At 43.3% G+C, this 20,543-nt stretch overlaps 1 protein-coding gene across 1 annotated transcript in view; it reads right to left on the bottom strand.

Annotated features, from left to right (window-relative positions):
* FNDC1 (fibronectin type III domain containing 1) overlaps window positions 1-20,543 on the bottom strand; it is a 128,737-nt gene that overhangs the window by 73,560 nt on the left and 34,634 nt on the right. The window contains exons 6-7 of the mRNA XM_042781576.1: window positions 20,473-20,541; window positions 1,232-1,438 (exon numbers count right to left, since the gene is read on the bottom strand). Coding sequence (XP_042637510.1) covers window positions 1,232-1,438; window positions 20,473-20,541 — 276 coding nt within the window. The remainder of the gene's footprint in view (window positions 1-1,231; window positions 1,439-20,472; window positions 20,542-20,543) is intronic.

Genomic DNA, 20,543 nt, shown 5'->3' on the forward strand with positions numbered 1-20,543 from the left:
AGATGAGGAAGCAGGCTCAGAGAGGGGAAGGTCATGGCCAGTAAGTGGCAGAGCCAGGTCTCAAATCCACGTTTGTATGGCTCAAAAGTCCACAGTCTTAATGCAGACAAGGAAGGTCCCAGCTAAGTGGGCACTGGCCCCAGTCAGGAGCTGGGAATCCACATTAGGGGGAAGTCCCACAAAGCTGAACTTGCAGTACTGCTGTTTTTCAGAGATATAACGAAGAAAATGCAATGGTGTCAAATGTATTCTTTCTGTACCCTGACTACTGACTGAAGGGTAGGGTTAAGATTCCAGAGTGATCCCCTCACTCCCAGCCCAGGGACCCCAGGGACCCCAGGGACCCCGTAAGAGCCAGTGTGCACTCTCCAGTGTGCTTTTTCGTGCTTCTTACCTCAGCTGTGTGAAACACCCCAGGGTCTACCTTTTAAAGGCTGGTCCTAACATAACCTCCTGAGGACTTCCGGCCTCTTTATTTCTTATTTATTTCACTGCGCACTCCCACCTCAGGTCCTAGTGCTTGCTGTTGCCTGTGCCAGGAACACTCTCCCTCAACATTCCATGCCCACTCCTTCTCCTCTGCAGGTCTTTGCTCAAATGTCACCTTTGTCACCTTTGCTGTAGGACCTTTGGCCATCGATTGAAAGCTGGCTCCTCTTCCTGCTCCAGAACGTCTCACACTTGGGCCATTCACTATCCCAGGCCACTTGTCAGCATCTAACAGACAGTTCTACTCACTGTATTTTATTGGCTGTTCTATAAGGGGCTGCTGGAACCCTGGCACCTGGCATCAGGCCTGACCTAGAAGATGCCCAGTAAGACATGTTTGATGGATGACTTGGAGGGTGGGATTTCTGCTGGCAGGATAGCAGGCCAATTTTCTTCAAGTCTTAGTGTTGGACCATTCTCTGCAGTAACATATATTCCATGGCATCTCCGGGTTATACAATGGATTAAAAGCCTATGCCTCTGTGCTATCAGATCAGGGTGCAATATCAGATCAGGGTGCAATGGAAGGGCTCCTGGAAGATGATCCCTGTCCGGGTACATCCTAAAGGTTAAAATGATAGGAGGCTGGGATTGAGGGTTCAACAAAGGGTGGAAGTCTTAATAATGATAATACCCCAAAAATGAAAATTACATCTAAAATGTAATGTATGAGATGCTTCTAAATATTGAAATGATCACAAAAATCATCAAACTACTCAAGGCTAATTACCATGAAACTCACCAAGCTTTTTAATTTCGTGTGTTCGTTCATCTCTTGTCAAAGGGACATAACTCATCTTCCGGCCACTTTCCCCATAGCCCAGAAGAAAACCTCGTGATCTGCGGGGACTCTTGGCTCCAGACAGGCGTGGGGCTTTCCACTGGACCGACAGCTTGTCATCTGAAGACCGGACACGCATGCGCAAGGGCTTGTTGGGCACTTCTTTTTCTTAAAAAGGGCAGGACACAGACAGCATCAAATAGTACACCATCTAGACTTTACTGTGATGTATATAAAGTCTGTGCACAGACTGAGCCTTGACAATTAGCAGCTGGTCTTAAAATACCAATTTTTGGTAACTAGTTCAAGAACAGAGCCCCAAGGATATCAACACTCCATCCACATGTTCTGCTCCATATTAAGTACCAAGAGGTCTAAGGACCTTAAATGAAAGCATACCATGTTGTGAGACTGCTGGCTAGAAATCTTGGGTGTTTTATAATGTTCCTTTTCATCTATTTCCTTTTGCCCCTTTAAGGCCAAAACTATATATCCTCTGGCGAGAATTAAAGGTCAGTGTGAAAAATAGCAGAGACGCATTATGTTCTATTTATAACTGTCACCCAGAAATCTTTTTTATTATAATGTTGAAAAGTTGGCTTTCCTTGCTTTTATGATGAACCACTAAGAGCTAAATATAAACTGATTTCTGTGTTTGGATCTTAATCTTTTTTTCATGTCTAATCCTTGCCCCTCCAGACAACCTGGGTCATGTTGGATTATTGCAGCCATTTTCAGTCTCAGTTCTGTTGTTTTCTTGTTGTTTAATTACTCAATTGCAAAAACTCCTCTTGCTAAACTGATTAATCTCAAGAAATGCTAACTTTCTCAAAGCAATGCATCTGGTCACCAATACCTAATATTTAGAGTTTTACTTTTACAATAATTAAGAACTGATATGTTTTGGAATAAAGATTATAAATCATGTAACTACCAAGCTGTCCATTTCTAACAGAATTTCCTAATATTCTAGCATTTATTTGGGGATCAGGTTAAGCTAATGAATATCTCTCTAAAGTTATTTCCCAAGCATTCTTCCTCTGCTTTCTACATTCACCCCATCTTTAATGGTAATTTAATTAGACTGGAAAGTCCCCAGCTAAACAAACATTTCAACATCAAGACATAAAAACAAAAACTAATGTAACGAGTTAATTAATGTAAGCTTCAATCATACAGTCAATAAATAGCCATTTGACATGGTTATTCCGAAGGCCAGACACCCAGTTCCAACTTTCTGAACGAAACTAAGAGGAATTTCCATTTGTAGATCATCTGGAGTTACCTTTTCTGTCACTGGGCACCCAGTGCTTAATGACTAATAAGGAAGTACCTTAAGCAAATATTTTCCCAGATACATAGAGTAGTAAGTATACAAATTATTTGTTTTTAATCCAATACGCCCAATGGACTAACTATACACAAGTTCACCTCGCGTCCTAGTGTCATGAGTGTGATCACACTGGGGTTTTACTAATCTGATCACAATATCTTTCCAAGTTAAGAGGTGACTCTTACTTTCAAAGCCTAGCCTATATAAAAATCAGGAGCTTTCCAAGTGATTACAGAAATGCTTATTTACAGATTTCAAAAGAAAATAATCTGTAGAAAGTGTTCAGTACTGATAGCCAAACTCATTAATGGTGCAGCAGCTCAGATGATAAAACACATGAGTTCCCTTTTGGGATCTTTTGGTTCATAGTCATAACAGTGTGATAGCCAAGTGTCTGGGAAGATCCAGGCTGCCAAATCTTGTTACATGTGTGAGTTATCCAGGGTGACTATGTCACAGAAGTGGACACAAAGCTGTGTCATTGCTGCATAGACTTTGTGTGGGGCTGAACTAAGAATAATTAAAAAAAAACTACTGGGGAAATTTTCTTGTAAAGAATATCTTATGAAAAACAAAATTTGGACAAGGAGCAGCATGTTTAATCTCATTTAATAATACATTGTATTTGTCTGATTGTTTAAAATTAGCAGATATTTGTAGGAGTGTCACCAGAACAAAATACCTAACAAGTCTAATTTTTCAGGAACAGTGTTCATGTCATTTTCAGGTTTTTGTAGCATTTACAAAATAAATGTCACCTGCCATGCACATGGGGATAGAGGTACAGAGAGAAAATTTTAAAGGAAGCAAAAAAACTTCGCTTCATCTTCTCTTCACACCTTCTAAGTCACATTTTTCTCTGTGTGCCTCTGATACAAACCAATTATCACCACCATCACCCCCAAAAAAGTCATCATCATCAATTTCAACAAAAGACCTTTCTCACGAATGATACTTGAAATTATCAGCCACAAACCCTCTGTGGCTCTGAGGCCAACCATCTGGGATTGGGATTTAACTTCATGGGATGCCCAGCTTTGGAAAAAATTCAAGGTCATGTAACCAACAGGCTTATCACCCAACACCACGTTGCCACAGCCTCCTTCCCCAGGGGCAGCAGTGAATGCGACAGGTGCTCACAGTGCTGCCACTGACTTCCCTGGCCTCAGTATCAACCTCCAGCCCCCTTCCCTCTGTCACAGAAAACAACATATCAACATAAGGGTTTCAGAATGACCTCCAGCAAAATGGGCAAACCTGCTTAAAATGCACATGAGCCTCACGTGACTCAGCTAGAAAACAAGTTATGCAGCAGGGATAGCAGTCTGTGCCCAAGGTCCTGCTCCAGTCCAGGGCCCCTCCAAGTCTGCATCCTACAGTGGGATCCGTGATGCTGGAACCACTGTGCCACTGCTGGTGACAAACAGATTCAGACTTTGGCAATCCCTGACTTTCAGCAGTAAAATACTGAAGAAGAAGAAGAAAAAAAGTCATAAAGGAAAAGATCATGGGTATTTCCTAATGTGATGGTCCCTGAGAAGAGCAAGGGATGAAGTTCCAAGACAAGAAGGTGCAGTCGCTAAGGACACAAGAAGTTTGTTGCCTGAAGTGCCCAGCCACAGTGCTGTCCCAACGGAGTCCACCGAGGCCAACCCAGTGTCACACGGCTGGTAAGTGCCCGGCAGGAACCCAAATTCAATCATTCTGATTCCAAATTTCATTCTCTTTTAACCATGTCACGTCTCACCATCTCACCAACCACCCAACCACATTTGCTAATCAATGTGGAACAAGTGTTTTGAGTTTGATGGCCCCTTCTGAGTGTGAACATAATGCCTTCCTAAGTAGGTACTTTAAAATGTTTTGAAATGAAGCAGACAGTATATGCAGCAGGTAGCTGAGTATAGCTGGCGTCTCCCAAAGGCCCAGAGAGAATGGTCTCAATAGGAAATGGAGTCAGTGTCTCTGGAAAAACCACAGAAGGAAGTGAGAACATCGTCACTCTAAACACAGCAATCTATCTTCTAAGTTTCAAATCTTCGGTTTTAGGAAAGTCAACCACATTTTTTTTTTTTTTTTAAGTATTTCAAAACTCTGTTCAACATTCTGGGTTTCATATACCACCAAACATCTATCATAAACCATCTTGTAATCCTCTTTTAAACTGATGCACACATTAAGAAAAACTACCCATATGTTTCAAATATGTTTGCAATTAAATTATCTAAGTGTTTTCTCTAAGCCCTACATGATTCTCACCAAAGACTTCTGAAATTTTCTAATAAATCTCTGTAAGTCTTATATCTTGAAAACAGGAAGTTGCAAATGCCAAGAGTTATCAAGTTCACATTCATATGTGCTGAGTGTATTTTGAACTTGGCAGACCATATTCACTTGATCCCTCTTGGTACAATATAATCAGGTAAATCTTACTCAGAACTGGTCAATAACAGAAATCCTACAGCAATTAATTACACACTGTCCACTTGGCAGACCAGCTGGGCAAAATAATTACCATCTAGATTGTATTAGACAGCAGATGGCCACATGGGATTAGACTATTTCTACTGATTTTTATCACTAACTGCCTCGGAAACCCAAGGAGGGGTCGCTATGAGTCGGGGCCGACTCGACGGCAAACAACAACAACAACAACAACACTAAGTGGCAAATATTCTAAAATTGTACTGAGTCCAAAATCTGTTCTTTTTACAAAGAAAAGAAAATCCAAACTTCAACATGATGCTTTGGCCATTTAAAATCAAAGGCCAGTTCAGTGGTAGCTTCTGAATTGGGCTTACACTGCTGTGGGTTTGAGTCATTTGAATCTGAGTCTGTTACCTACTGGCTATGTGACTTTTAGGAGCTCTGCTAGCGTAGTACCTAAGGCACTGGACTGCTAACCAGAAGGCTGGCGGTTCAAACCCACAAGCCACTCCTCGGAAGGAAGGTTGGGCAATCTACTTCCGTAGTGATACCACCTCGGAAACCCAAGGAGGGGTCGCTATGAGTTGGGTCTGACTCGACGGCACATAACAACAACAATGATTAGTTAAGAAGCCCTGGTGGTGTAACAGTTAAGCAGTGGGCTGCTAACCCAGAAGTTGGCAGTTCTAACCCACCAGCCAGCCCCTCTGTGGGAGATAAGACTTGGTGATCTGCTCCCCAAAAGAATACAGCCTCGAAAACCTGATGGGGCAGCACTACTCTGTGATAGGGTTCTCCAGGAGTCTAGATCCACTGGACAAAATCTAACAACAACAATTGTCAGTTGTGGTTGTGGGAAAAATGAAATCCATCATCCGTTAGAGTCACAAGAGTAGTGGGCATGAGTGCATTCCAGGACTCGCCATAATACCCTAAGCATGGACCAGACATGAGCACGTGAGAAGGACTGATAGCCAAAGACTCTTTACATTGAAAATGCTTTCATTTGATGTTTTCTGTACCCAGCTGACTTTTTCACACCATGAGCTGAAAGCGCTACTTGTCGTTCTCATCCACGTCAACATGGAACCATGAGCAAGGACTCCAAATCTCTATTCTGTTGGCATTAAAAAAGGACATGAAAGCTGCTGTCTGACAATCAACTCTTCCTTGGTGCAGGACTTAGCCACAGAATCTGTTCATTTTGCAACAGACTGTGGGACGTCACTCAGTGTTTTGGTTACCTAATGGTGTTCTGACAGGAATATACCACAAATGGGATGGCCTTAACAAAGAGGAACTTATTCCCTTACAGTTTGGGAGGCTAGAAGTCTGAGTTCAAAGTGCCAGGCTCTAGGGGCTGGGTAAAAGCCCCTTGATCTTGGGCTTCAGCTCTGCCTCTTGCTCCCGGCCCACTGAAGCTGGAGGCATCTCTTCACTCAGGCAGCTACTGACTGCTGAGGCTAACAAGTCCAAGGTCGACAAATAAAATGGCACAGTCCCGATGTCACCAAACCAAACAGCAGGCTATTAATTCAAATCCATTGAAAGTCCCAAGGTCGGCAGAGCATGGCATGCTGCTGAACAACAACACAGCTACATGCAGGGTTCAAGCGTGCCATAAGCTAGAGACCGTTCCCAAAGCTGTTTCTTATCTATGGGAAGCAGACCACATGCCCAAGGAGCTACTCAGCTGCTCCAGTAGGTTCCACCATGGAGTTAATTACCAATCTCACCACGGGGAATAACTACATTCAGCTGCCCAGCCACTCAACCAGGCCCAGCCAAGTTGACACACAACCTTAACCACCACACTCAGTCTACAGCTTTGAAGAAGTGGTTTATCCACTGTCCAAGTTAACGTCCCATTGTCCAACTTGATGTCCTATTACCAACTTAATGTCCTACTGCCAAATTAATGTCCTACTGCCAAATTAATGTCCTACTGCCCAACTTAATGTTCCATTGACCAACTTAGCATCCCATTGACCAAATTAAAGTCCCAGTCCACATAGCCCCCAAGCTTCACAAAGATGGTCCTTATCCCCAACACCATTGGCTGGAAGAACAGCCTTGTGCAGGCCTATGTTTCACCCCAGACATACCCTTGTCTCCTACTTCCATCAGGTCCCACTGACATGCCAGGGCATGGACATTCTTGATGGTTAAGCATGGTAAGGAAGAGATAAGGAAGCATGAGAGGAAGAAAAGAGCAGGGAAAAGGGAGTGAATATGTGTTAGAGAGAAATGAAGTGAAGTGACCAATAGCCAGGGATGGAGATGGGACATCAGTTTTGCCAGCCACACCTTGATTTGAACTTCCTGACTCTGACCTATGCTGACTGACATCTGCTCAGGCAGGTTGACCATAACAAGCACCTCATCAGCTTATATCTACCAGGGCTCATTCTTCCTGGGCAAGTTCTGACCCACAATCCTCCTGAGATGTGTTTTAACTGATTGACATCACTCTTCTACACACCTTGTATTTGTGGTACATTGTTGTTGTTGTTGTTATGTGCCGTCGAGTCAGCCCTGACTCATAGCGACCCCTCCTTGGGTTTCCGAGGCAGTATCACTACGGAAGTAGGATTGCCCAACCTTCCTTCCGAGGAGTGGCTGGTGGGTTTGAACCGTCAGCCTTCTGGTTAGCAGTCAAGTGCCTTAGCCACTATGCTACCAGAGCTCCATACTCTGACCAAAAACCAAAAACCAAACCAACTGCCGTCAAGTCAATTCTAACTCATAACAACCCTATAGGCCAAGGAGACCAGCCCTACAGGGGTTTCAAAGGAGCTCTGGTGGTGTTGTGGAAAAGGCACTTGGCTACTAAGCAGAATGTCAGTGGTTCGAACCCACCAGCCTCTCTGTGGAAGGAAGATGGGGAGATCTACTTCCATAAAGATTTCCAGCCTCAGAAGCCCAATGGAAGGTATTATGAATCAGAATCGACTACATGGCAGGGAGTTCAGCTTTCTATAGGGTTTCCAAGGCTTAAATCTTTATGGATGCAGACTGCTTCCTCTCCCTGGTGGGTTTCAACCACCGACACCTCTTTCAATGCTGCATTTTCCTGTTCAATAAACAACCTTAAGACATTTAACTATTTACTAAATGAGGTGTGTGTGTGGGAGGGGTTGTTTGCTTTGTTTTCTTGACCAGGCACTGTTTCATTCTGTTGCACATAGGGTCGCTATCAGTGAGAGCCAACTCAATGGCATCTAACAACAACAAATGAGTTTTTATGTGATATTGGGGTAGGCCCAGCTATTTAACGATAATAAGGAAAAAAGAGGTGAAAATTCAATCCAGATTCACCAGAGGACATAGAATGAGGAATATCATTGCTAAAGTCAGATGGATCTTGGCTGAAGGCAGAGAATATAAGAAAGATGTTTGCCTTTGTTTTATTGACTACACAAAGGCATTCGACTGTATGGATCATAACAAATTATGTGTAATGTTGTGAAGAATGGGAATTCCAGTACACTTAATTATACTCATGCAGATCCTGTAAATAGACCAAGAGACAGTCATTCAGATGGAACTAGGGGATACTGCATAGTTTAAAATCAGAAAAACTGTGATTCAGAGTCATATCTTTTCACCATACTTATTCAATCTGTAGGCTGAGTCCAAGGAACTGGACTACATGAGGAAGAACACGGCACCAGGATTGGAAGAAGACTCATTAACAACCTGTGATAAGCAGATGACACAACCTGGCTTGCTGAAAGCAAAGAGGACTTATATCACTTCCTGATGGAGATCAGAAACTACCCACTTCAGTATGATTACATTTCACAAAAAGAAAACAGAAATCCTCACCACTGGACCAAGAAGCAACATCATGATAAACAGAAAACACTGAAGTTGTCAAGGATTTAATTTTACTTGGAATCATAGTCAATGCCTATGGAAGCGGCAGTCAAGAAATCAAACAACATATGGCAATGGGCAAAAGACTTCTTTAAAGTGTTAAAAAGCAAAGATGTCACTTTGAGGACTAAGGTGTGTCTGATCCAAGCCATGGTATTGTCCATCACCTCATACTCATGCAAAAGCCAGACAATGAATAAAGAAGACCGAAGGAGAATTGCTGCCTATGAATTATGGTGTTGGCAAAAAATATTGAATTTCCCATGGACTGCCAGAACAACCAACAAATCTGTCTTGGAAGAAGTACAGCCAGAACGCTCCTTAGAAGTAAGGATGGCTAGACTTCATCTCATGTACTCTGGAAGACACTCAAAGAGATGGATTGACACAGTGACTATAATAATGGGCTCAAATATAGCAACAATTGGGAGGACGGTACGGGACCAGGCACTGTTTTGCTCTGTTGGACACAGGTTTCTATGAATTGGATCCAACTCCTCAGCACCTAACAATAACAAGGAAAAAGGGATACTTATTTCTTTAGTCTGGAATAAGGTCTATCAGAGTGTCACCAACAGTTTATTGGATCCCTACCAGCTACATGCTATTTTCAAACATCCGCATGACAAGCCAATAATATCCATTTACAGACAAGGAACTGAAGCTCAGAAAGATTAGGGAAACTTTTCAAAGTCAGACAGCAGTAGGCAGTGAGTTACATCTGGATCCCTCTGTGTTGGACCCAGAGTCCTGGTTTTGTGCCCTTGAGCGTGGTAGCTCTTGTTTGGAAGGTCCTAGCAGCTGCACAGTTGTTGCCAGTAGTTGTGTGCCATATTCAACATGCCTGCTCTGGGGCCCACCCCTCTTGGTGCCTCACATACACCTCTTATGAAGATCTGGTTTGCATCACTGCACACCTCTGTGCAGGGCTTTCAAGCCTTGATTGCACCTACTTCCAGAACATGTTAGCAAAGTTCCTAGGAACTGGGACCTTTCCAAGGGAGGTCAGTGCCATCTGTCCCATCATAATCTGCTTACTGACTATTCCCCTAACGTCTTTAAAGTTTCTTAGGGAGCTCTGGTAGCGTAGTGCCTAAGGCACTTGACTGCTAACCAAAAGGCTGGCGGTTCAAACCCACCAGCCACTCCTCGGAAGGAAGGTTGGGCAATCTACTTCCGTATTGATACTGCCTGGGAAACCCAAGGAGGGGTCGCTATGAGTTGGTTCCGACTTGCCGGCATATAACAACAACAACAACAGTGCTCTGAAGGAAGAACACCTGAAGAAGAAGCAGGCACGTGGTCCACCACACTAACAGGATGGCTGTATGACCTGCACTGGAAAGAAGACAGGAAACTGAGGAGAAAATTTGCATAACCTGCCCACGTGGCTCCAGCCTCCATAGACAGGAGAGCAGCTCTTCTATGCCAATGCCCTGAGGCAGCAAACCCTGCTGCATCTTCAGGGATTGAGAAAAGAAAAGATATTTTTAAAACAGAAAGAGAAAGAACCTTGCACTTTCCTTAAGCTGTTATTAGGTGCCATTGAGCTTGCTCTGACTCATAGCGACCTCATGTACCATAGAATGAAACACTGCCCGGTCCCTCACTATCCCAACAACCATTGCCAATCAATGGCAAGCTAATTAATACCAATAACTTATAATGCTACAGGAGCTCTGGTAGCATAGTGCCTAAGGCACTTGACTGCTAACCAGAAGGCTGGCGGTTCAAACCCACCAGCCACTCCGCGGAAGGAAGGTTGGGCAATCCTACTTCCGTAGTGATACTGCCTCAGAAACCCAAGGAGGGGTCACTATGAGTCAGGGCTGACTCAATGGCAAATAACAATAACATAATGCTACAGATTGTGGAAGCCCAGGGAGACTTTATAAAGCATTTAACGCTAACTTAAAAAAAAAAAAATTAAAAACCAAAGTGCTTTCAGCTCAAAATGTGTGCTGCCCACTGGAACTGAGAAAATTACTCTTCAGAGACCCCACTTTCTAGACTCACGTGGCAGGTGAAGGAGCCCCAAGGAATCTTACCTATTAGAGTATGAAAAGCGTGTGGTCAGAGGCCACTTCCGCAGGCTGGCTCAAGCTGCCAGAATTTCTGCCCCAACACGTGGCTCTCAAAACCCTACAGAACCACTTGAGGAGCACAGCAACTGCTTCCAGTCGTCCTGGGATCACACAGGTTCCACCATTTTGTTTTACTTGTTTGTTTTTTCACACATGAAGTGTTGGCTCACTTTATCACCTAACGGAGCTCCTCAAATTTTCACTGAACTTCACCTCAGAGCAAAGAAAACTTAATCCCCCAAAGACTGGAGCACACCAATTTATTTATAATGACAGTTTTATCTCAAAATCCTAGTTGAATTTTGTTGACTACTCCATAGTCATTTGGTGGTTTTTTTTTTTTTTTAATAAAAATAATATTTTAAATGACTTGTTAAGAAAAAACTGGCAGTTGGATGTGACTAGTTTATCACAGGCCTGCCTGAGCTCCTTGCCAGCACCATGTTCTCCCACATTCTAACACCCCAGGTGGGGAAACCCAGAAAGCAGTGTCAGGTTACCCAACAAGCAAAATATGGGCTTACTTATGCTCACTTACTAAACTGGAGTGAACAATTTCACATTATTTTCACCACATCAAAAATTCTGTTTCTGGGTAGAGTTGGCATCTGTGTCTCTCCCAACCCCACAGCACCTTCCTATAGAATCAAAGCCTTTTTCAAACTTCAACCCCTGACAGGGATGGAGTACTGAGTGAGCAAGTGAAGCATGGGCCTGTTTGTGCTTACTTTCTAGTCTGTAATGACAGCTTCACATTTCTCCACCCCATCAAATATTTTGCTTCTAGGTATGGCTGGCATTTGTCTTTCTCCCAACCCCATAGCACCTTCCTTCAGAATCAAAGCCTCTTTCAAATTTACCATCCCTGGCAGGATGGAGCACCCAGTAAGCAAGGTAACCACAGGCTTACTTGTGCAAAAACATATGAAGCTGTTCACTAAGGATTAGTAACCAAGCACAAGTAAGCCCGTGCTTATCTTGCTTATTGGGGATTGTGCTTCTGCCAGAAACTCCCTGATCCACCAGCAGCTCCAGTTGCCATCCAAACTGTCAAGTGATAGCTGACTCATCGTTGGCCCTAGGATAGTGCTACGAGGGTTAATGAAAACTAGTCACACCTTAGATGTCACTTTCTAGAACTGGGGCTGTGCTGCCTTCAGAATGCCAGAAGGCCCAGCCACGGCGATCACTCCCCACTTGAATGAAACCCAAGAGCTCGGCACAGGTTGGCAATGAACCTGGCTACTCAACAATGCCCTGCCACAGTCGGAAGAAGTGAGATGTCCCACAACTGCTTTTATGGATACACCTCTCAAGTTTCATAGGTCATATGCCTTTAGAAGGGCTCTCGCTGCATGAGAAGTTGACAATCTTCTACCATGGTGTAGGGGTCCCTGGGTGGTGCAAACGGTTAACTGGCTCGGCTGCTGGACAAGAGGTTAGAGGGTCAAGCCCATCCAGAAGCATCTCCGAAGAAAAGCCCGGTGGTCTACTGCCGAAAAAGCAGTCTTTGAAAACCCTGCGAAGGCCACGATAGATGGACCCTGACCAAATGGGAGAGAAAAGTGGGACAGAATCTCCAATTCCTGAAAAACAAACAAAGAAAACAGACCTCCTGGACTGGTGGGGCCTGGGGGACTTCACAAGACTATCCTCCTGAGGTACTCTTCAAACCTGGAGCCAGAACTAACCCTGAGGTCACCTTGTAGCTAAATAATAAATAAATTTTTAAAAATAATGAATACGGAGGCATTTGTTCTTGGAGCCATTAGCCGCACGTTCCTTCTCCTTCTCCTATTCCTGACTCTTCTTCTTCTCACGTTCCAGGTGAACAGAGATTCATTGTCGCACTTTAGATGGTGACTTGCAAGCTTCTAAGATCCCAGACACTATGTGAATAAGTGACTCTGTTTTGTAACGCTAGTTTTTTAATGTCCAGCTATGGCTGGCAATATCTTACTAAAACTCCATTTTATGTGGCTGAAGTAACCATCTCATCCTGCCTCCACTCCCGGTGAGTTAGGGGGTGCCCCCTTTTTCGTTCCTAGGGAGCTAGATCACCCCTCAATGAACACCTGCGCTGGAGCACGGACTCTGAGGTGGTTATCAGAACTAACCCCCCTCAGCCCTCGATGAACGCCTGCGCTAGAGCACGGACTCTGAGTCCTTGAAACTGCAGCCTTGACATTCGCTTGCTTGCCTGCTTGCGTCTAAGCTTTACAAAGCCTGCCGCTACTGCAGCATGGGAGCACGCTTCAGCTCCCAGGAGCAAGTGAGCCTAAATAAAACGCCTTTACCCCAAAGTGGACATTACAGTGGCTATTATTTTAAATTGAACCCATAACATATGCAGTGGACTAGGAGGTAGAACAGAAGCACTAAACATGTTAATAGGCCGATTAACTGGGATGTCCCATGAAGCCATGACCCTAAACTGCCAAACCCAAAACTCAAATCCCATGAGGTGTTTGGTTGTACATAAGCAGGCTAGGCAGCTAGTTGGGTTGTTTTTTTTTTTTGATCACTGTTGTGAATATATCACACAACTTGTGTCAGTTTAACTTTTTACAGATATTCAACTCGTTGACAACAATTACAGAAATTGGCTGTGCAAGCCTACCCTTAACCAGTGAGGGTTTTTCTATCACCATTAACCGCCCCCCCCTTTTCTCCCTCTATCTCACTTGTGGTAACCACTAATACACTTTCGAGTCTGTAAAAAATAATAAAAAATTATAAATACACCCACAAGTACTGTGTGCCTTTAAAAAATCACCTATATGGAAGCGAACAATCAACGATTACTTGAATACAAAGAACAGACCGTAAGGGGGCAGGGAAGTTAGATGAGTGGAAACTGACCACCCAGAACAGAAATCATGAGAAAGTTCATGCGTTGTGAGCGATGGAACCGACGTCACCGAACAGCTTGGGTAGAAATGGCTGAATGAGAACCTAAACCTCTGTGTAATTCTTCACCGTAAACACAAAATATTATCCAGAAAAAGAAAGGAAAAAACCCTATGGGGCAGAGTTCTCCAACACATGTGGGGCCGCCGTGATCGCGGTGGAGGCAGGGCCTGTGTCCCACTCCTGAGCAGTGTGTTATGGATAAGGCCACCGCCAGGGCCATCCCACATCTCTGACACAGACCTCACTGTGGCACCTACAGCAGGGGTCGGCCCATGTAGAAGGATCACGTGACCAGCTGGGAACGTGCCCTCCACTGGAGGTGTGAGGGCCTCAGAGTCACCGGAAGCATCCCTAGACCTGCCTGGTGGTGCCTGGCTTCTGTGCTCCACTTCCTGAGCGCTCGTGAAGACCACAGATGGCCAAGAAGCAAACATGCTTCTCAGACCTCCAGGACAGCTGAAATCAAGACACCTGGCATCTCTGCACCCCACCCCACCCCACCCGCAGCACAATTCAGACGTGCCTCATAGCTGGTGAAAGCTAAGAGAAGGGAGTGTTAAATACTGCCTTGAAATTCTGTCTCAATTTTGTTTTTAAAATACTGTGTTTGGGGTTTGTTTGTTGGTTTTAGTGTTGAAAGTTCTTCTCCTTCGTTTCACTTGGGAGTGGAACAGTAAGAGACATGCATTGTTTTCTGGTACTGAAAGATCTTAGTCCGGTGAAGGATGGTTGGTGACCCCGATTTTAACATTTTATCTTCTTGCTATTATCCAGCACACCATGTACAAATGAAGGATCTAACTATACAATATATAGGCAGTTTGGTGACTTAAAAAGAAAGAGCTTTCTTCTGGAACTAATATTGAAAGTTGGACAGATCCTCTACAAGAAGCCGTGCGCCCTTCAGAGGCACCACAACTCCCCACTTGCCCCCCACTTTTGCTCTCAGGTGTTTAAGAAAAGCCCCATGGTGTATATTCAGAAAGTGACAGCTGGTCCCCAAGATGCCGGCCTGGCCCGAGATGTTTGGTTTTAGTAAACTAGTCTCTATCAGTACACGAGGGCCAAGTCAGCAGATCACCTCCTGTGGCGGCCACACAGGGGGAGACAATTCATTCTCCACAGCCTTCAACACCCCCAGAGTTTAGAGGAGCAGCCCTGAAGGAAGCCCGCACAGAGGCATCAGCCAGAGGATCCCCCTCACAACTGCTGGCTTCTTCAGAACTACCTGAAGGAAAAACCCATAACCATATATTTACATACACTGACGTAGACGAAAACAGGCTGCTGTGATAAAATCCCACGAAACCACCACCAACGGCTGATTTAAAGCCTGGTGGCCGAGAGGGCTGCTGGCAAAGCCTCTGTTTTCCATCCACTTGATCATTGTGACTCCTTTCAGTGGCATCCATGGCATTTCAGAGGGGGCTGGGGCTGGACTCCTGAGTTCTCTGCTACAACCAAGAGCGTTGGGCTCAGTGAAGTTAGACATCTCCCACACAAATCTCAATCACCTACTTCTTTTTCATTAACCAATGGACTCTAACACTCCTGGGCTCTAACTACATTCAAATGTCAGAGAAGGTTCTGAACCAATTATCAGATAAAGAGATCTGGTGGCCTCGGGACAAAGAATCTGGTTAACTCTGCAGTGCCTCTGAAGCGAGGGGAGTGTTTGGGCAACCACACCTCATCTTCACAGGCCAGCCATCTTGGAGGAATTCCAATTTACAAATGCATGAAATGCCATTCTTCACCGAGGCCTCTCAATGTAGCAGGGGCGTGAATTACGGTACACAAACCAGAGTGAGAGAAAATATTTGCAAAACACATGTCCGATGAAAGACTCGTATCCAAGATAGACAAAGAATTCTCAAAACTGAACGATAAGAAAACAAACAACCCAATAACAAAATAGGCAAAAGGTCTAAACAGACACTCACCAAAGAGGATATATAGATGGCAAACAAGCACAGGAGAAGAGGCTTAACAGCATGTGCCAGCAGGGAATCACAGATTAAAACACCACCGCCACTACACACCTATTAGAACGGCTAAAATCCACAGTACAGACAACTCCAAATGCTGGCAAAGATACAGAGCAACAGGAACTCTCATTCGTTGCTGGTGGGGATACTCAATGGCTCAGCCACTTTGGAAGACAGTCTGGCAGTTTCTTACAAAGGTAAACAGAGGTTTACCGTCCAACCCAGCAATCATTCTCCTAGGTATTTATCCACATGAGTATATTCACACAAAAACCTGCACACAAATGTTTATTGCCATTTTATTCATAATTGTCAGAAATTGGAAGCAACCAAGATGTGTTTTCAACATGTGAATGGATAAGCAAACTGTAGTACATCCGTACAATGGAGGATTACTCATCAGTAAAAAGAAATGAGCTATCGATCCTTGAAAAGGCATGTTGAAAAAGACTAAGTTGAAGAAGCCAGGCTAGAAAAACTACATACTATATGATTCTATCTACACAACATTCTGGAATAGACAAAACTACAGAGACAATGAAAAGAACAGTGGTTCCAGGGGCTCAGGGGGAGAGAGGAAGGATGACCAAGGGCGGAGGGTACTTGTACAGCAGTGAAACTCTTCTGTATGATATGATAATGGTAGGTTCATGACCTTGTGCATTTGTCAAAATCCATAGGACTATACAACACAAGGAGTCACCCCTCAACTATGGACTTTAGTTAATAATAATGTATCAATATTGGTTCATCAATTACAATAAATTGCCACACAAATGCAAGATGTTAATAACAGAAGAAACTATGCAAGGAGGAGAGGGATATGTGGGAAGTGTCTGTTTCCTGCACAATTTTTCTGTAAACCTTAAATTGCTCTAGATAAAAAAAAAAAAAATCTATTAAAAAACGATGACGGTCTTTGATTGATATTAAGTTCATAAAACATTTGAATGAAGTAAGTTTAAGCCCAAGTTAGGCATGCAGGAGCCCCTGATCTTGTCCCTACGGTGACTTGATGAAGCCCTTGCAGCAGTAATGCTGTGCATGGATTCGCCAATTGGGTCACTAAGCTGGCACCTTTTGCCAGGGACATTGACACACATCAGTTTAAGTAAACTAGTGTGCTGTCTCCACTGGCTCCTTTGGCAGAACTCCTATCAGTGCAAATAGAGAAGGGGATATGATACCCAGAAAAGGGGCCACTGGGAGAGGCACTTATCCATTTATCATTGGAGACCAGTCTTTATGCTGTGCACCTTGTGTGTGTTTGGGCACATACCCAACACACAGAAAACACAATTCAGTGTCTATGTGAGTATGTGTTTCCCTCTTCACTATTTCTTTAAAAAAAAAAAAAAATGTTAGCATGAAACAGCCAAAATAAGCTGGAGAAAGAGCTACCTAACCATTTTTTAGTGAGACAAGTAGTTCCCAATTGCTCACAAAGGTCAGGATCACTCATGAGAAGTGAAATCCATTCACTTTGAGCTTTAGATACTTGTAAATTCTAAGCTGAAGGAAACCTTAGAAAACTTCTTGTAGGGTGCCATTATTTTACAGCTGAGGCCTCTGGTGGGCAGAGAAGACAGGGGTTTTGTTCATCCCTCAGCTGAGGCTGAGCCAGATCTTCAGATGTTCAGATGTAAATAATTATGGTCGGGTGCAACAGTTACTACGAACAATAGACACAATCAGATACAGAACTCAAATTAACCAGAATCTAGCACTTATTTTCCAGATGGGGAACTTGGATAAAGTAGACTAACTGGTCCAGTCAGGTCCCCAGGCTGCTGGGCAGCACAGCTGGGATGGGTGCAGAGGTCCTAACTCCTTCCAGCATCAGACTCTGTCCACTACCATATCACCCCAGATATAGTCCCAGAAAAGAGTGAAACAAGAGGAGAAAGAAGACTTCAGAGACGCTAAATAACAGTATTCAAATATGTGAATGGGATCTGACACCTCTTCCCTGAAAACAGAACATGGGGACATGGGCTCACATCTCAACAGGAGAGATTGTACATCAAATACAAAGAAAACTTCCTAAGAGATATGAGATGAGCTACTCAAGTGGAAGCCAAAACATCTGCCCAAAGGTTGGATTTTTGCTTAGTCCCATCAATTTTGGATTGCTAAGTGTTTCCTATTTGGACAAGAAACCCATCTGAGAATCAGCAATGTCTTGCCCAATGCCAAGGCTGCCTAGCATGCTCCTCCTCTTCCTCCTGTGGCTTCACCCCAATGTAGGGTCTCACCTTGGTGCCACCATCTATCTCACCAGCATCACCCAGGCTCCCAAACTCCCAGTTACCCCACCCTGCTTATTCTATATCACAGTGTCCTGCTTATTTTCCAAATCATTGGAAATAATATGCATTATTTTTCTTTATTTGTCTATTGTCTGTCTTTTTCACTAGAATATAAACATCTAATGACAAGAAGAGCCCTTGTCTATCTTTACTTACCTAGCACTGCACCTGGCAATTCACAGGCAATAAATGCTTGTTGAATGAATTAAAGAATTGCAGTCCTATTTTCAAGTAAAGACAATATGGTTGAGATAGGGCTAAAGCAGCAAAAGTGAGCTTTCTGGAATTTAAACTGAAATCACTGTTTCCAGCTCTAAAAGAATGAACTTTCCCCGGGACAAATAAAACACCAGAAGAATGTTATTGTCAAAATTCTGTCAGAAGGCTAAGGTGGTTCCGTGGATCTTCCACCAGGTACTGATGTCAATGTCTGCATTTTGAAGGCCAACTTCTTCTTTGGGATGAAGACATGTGGTATTCAGAATTCTTCTTGGTTTGGCAGGATTATCATATACTTAACCATTTCTCAGAATAACAGCAGAACCTATGTCCCAAGGCACATAACAAAAAGTATAGAAGCATGTTGATGACTTACTGATAATTTTTAATAAACTATTCATAATTCCTTCTGGAGTACTTGAAGCAACTCTATCCACTCTGGAGATGCATTGTTTTGTTTTTGTTTTTTAAGTTCTGCATTATACCATATGCTACAAACTTTTTTCAGCTAGCAATTTCTTCTGGTATCTTTTTTGTCATCATGTGTGGCAAATATAATATAATGTCACATAGCAGAGCACTCATTGGCCAACCAAGGCCTGCAAAGGCTTCTAAAGAGAGAAGTTAAATTAGTATTATATTGACAGTGTATAAAACCAATAGCAAGTTGGAGCATGATTGTGTCCAGTCTCTGATTCTCAGGATTTCTGTGGCATACTGTTAGTCAGAAAGGTGACACGCTCATTCGTGCTTCTATTAAAGAATGCATAAGAAACACATTACTTAAGAAAAATCAAGAAAATTACTTGTTCTAAAGCCAGAGTAGCAGAATAATATAAAATGCAAAAATAACCCTCAAATACAAGGTTCAAGGTCTCTCTACCCATAAACATTTAAGCATGTCTGTGAGTATTTACACGTGTATCTGTCTTCAGGGCTACACAATATCCAAAACAAATGTCCTTTCATATTTTGCACTTTTACTAGATATACTATCTTTCCACCACATTACTGCCAGTCTCTTCCAATGGCCTCCTGCTCTTCTCCCTTCAAATCCTCATCCATTTGCTCAACTTCCATTCCCTCTTCTACAGCAAGACTCCTAGGTCCACATCTAATCTCTTACTTCTCTTTTCCAACCTTCAATCCCAATCACCTACATTTCCATTCTAAGCCCAACGGTCACCTTATGTCCAACATATTTGAACAAGAATATCTCATCTTTTCTCACACACCACTTTATTCTTCTGATTGTTTTGTTCTTCCACCTCCTTTCCATATAAAAGGGATTTGAAAACCTATCAAAGTTGATCTAAGAACAGATCAAAGTAATTCATTTCAGCATACTCACCTTCCTTTCAACAATAATGCCAGATTCCTTCATTTAAACATGACACACAAAAATAAAGCATAGCTCTTTGAAAATTACCCAACCACAATCACTGCATTCATTTTGCATTATTTTTTCATCATGAATTAAAGAGAATCAAGAAACACAGAATGTCAACACATCTCTCAATAACTAAGACAATATGACCAAACAACATCCGAATGATAAAACATACATACAAATATGGAGCCGAGATGGAAGGCAGGTTATCTAGTGCATCACAAAGTAACCTAAGGTTTTAAGAAAAGAGAACAAGACTTGATGTGACATATTTGCCAATAAAAACCACTGTTTGGTAGGTCACATTCACTGATGCCATTCACAGATGAAGGAGGTGGAAATATCCTAATCAGGCCAGTACTGCCATCTCAACCACCATATTTGCCTGTTACCAGGGCAACAGCATCCCAGAGTACAAATAAAGAAATGTAGACAAGACATTGCCCCACACCAGACCACAAAAGAACAGAGAGAGATGAGCAACACTGGCTGCATTCTGGTACAGCAGGGGCAGGACAGCTGACAAGCCTGTGTGGCGTGTGTGTTAGTGCAGCAATGGGAACTCCATGAAGGTTGGTGAGAAGATGTGTGGGACAGAAGCACAGCCCTCTCAGCAGACTGTGCTTCAGTGAGGACATGAACCAAATGAGCAAAGAGTACCTGTGACGGTTTCATTAAATGGTCCTGGACCCTTAATGGGAAAACCATCAATCTTGATCCATTCACCTCCT

Source organism: Orycteropus afer, unplaced genomic scaffold (genome assembly GCF_000298275.1).
Source record: "Orycteropus afer afer isolate SDZICR_OR568_19922 unplaced genomic scaffold, OryAfe1.0 scaffold00135, whole genome shotgun sequence".
Lineage (NCBI taxonomy): Eukaryota > Metazoa > Chordata > Mammalia > Tubulidentata > Orycteropodidae > Orycteropus > Orycteropus afer.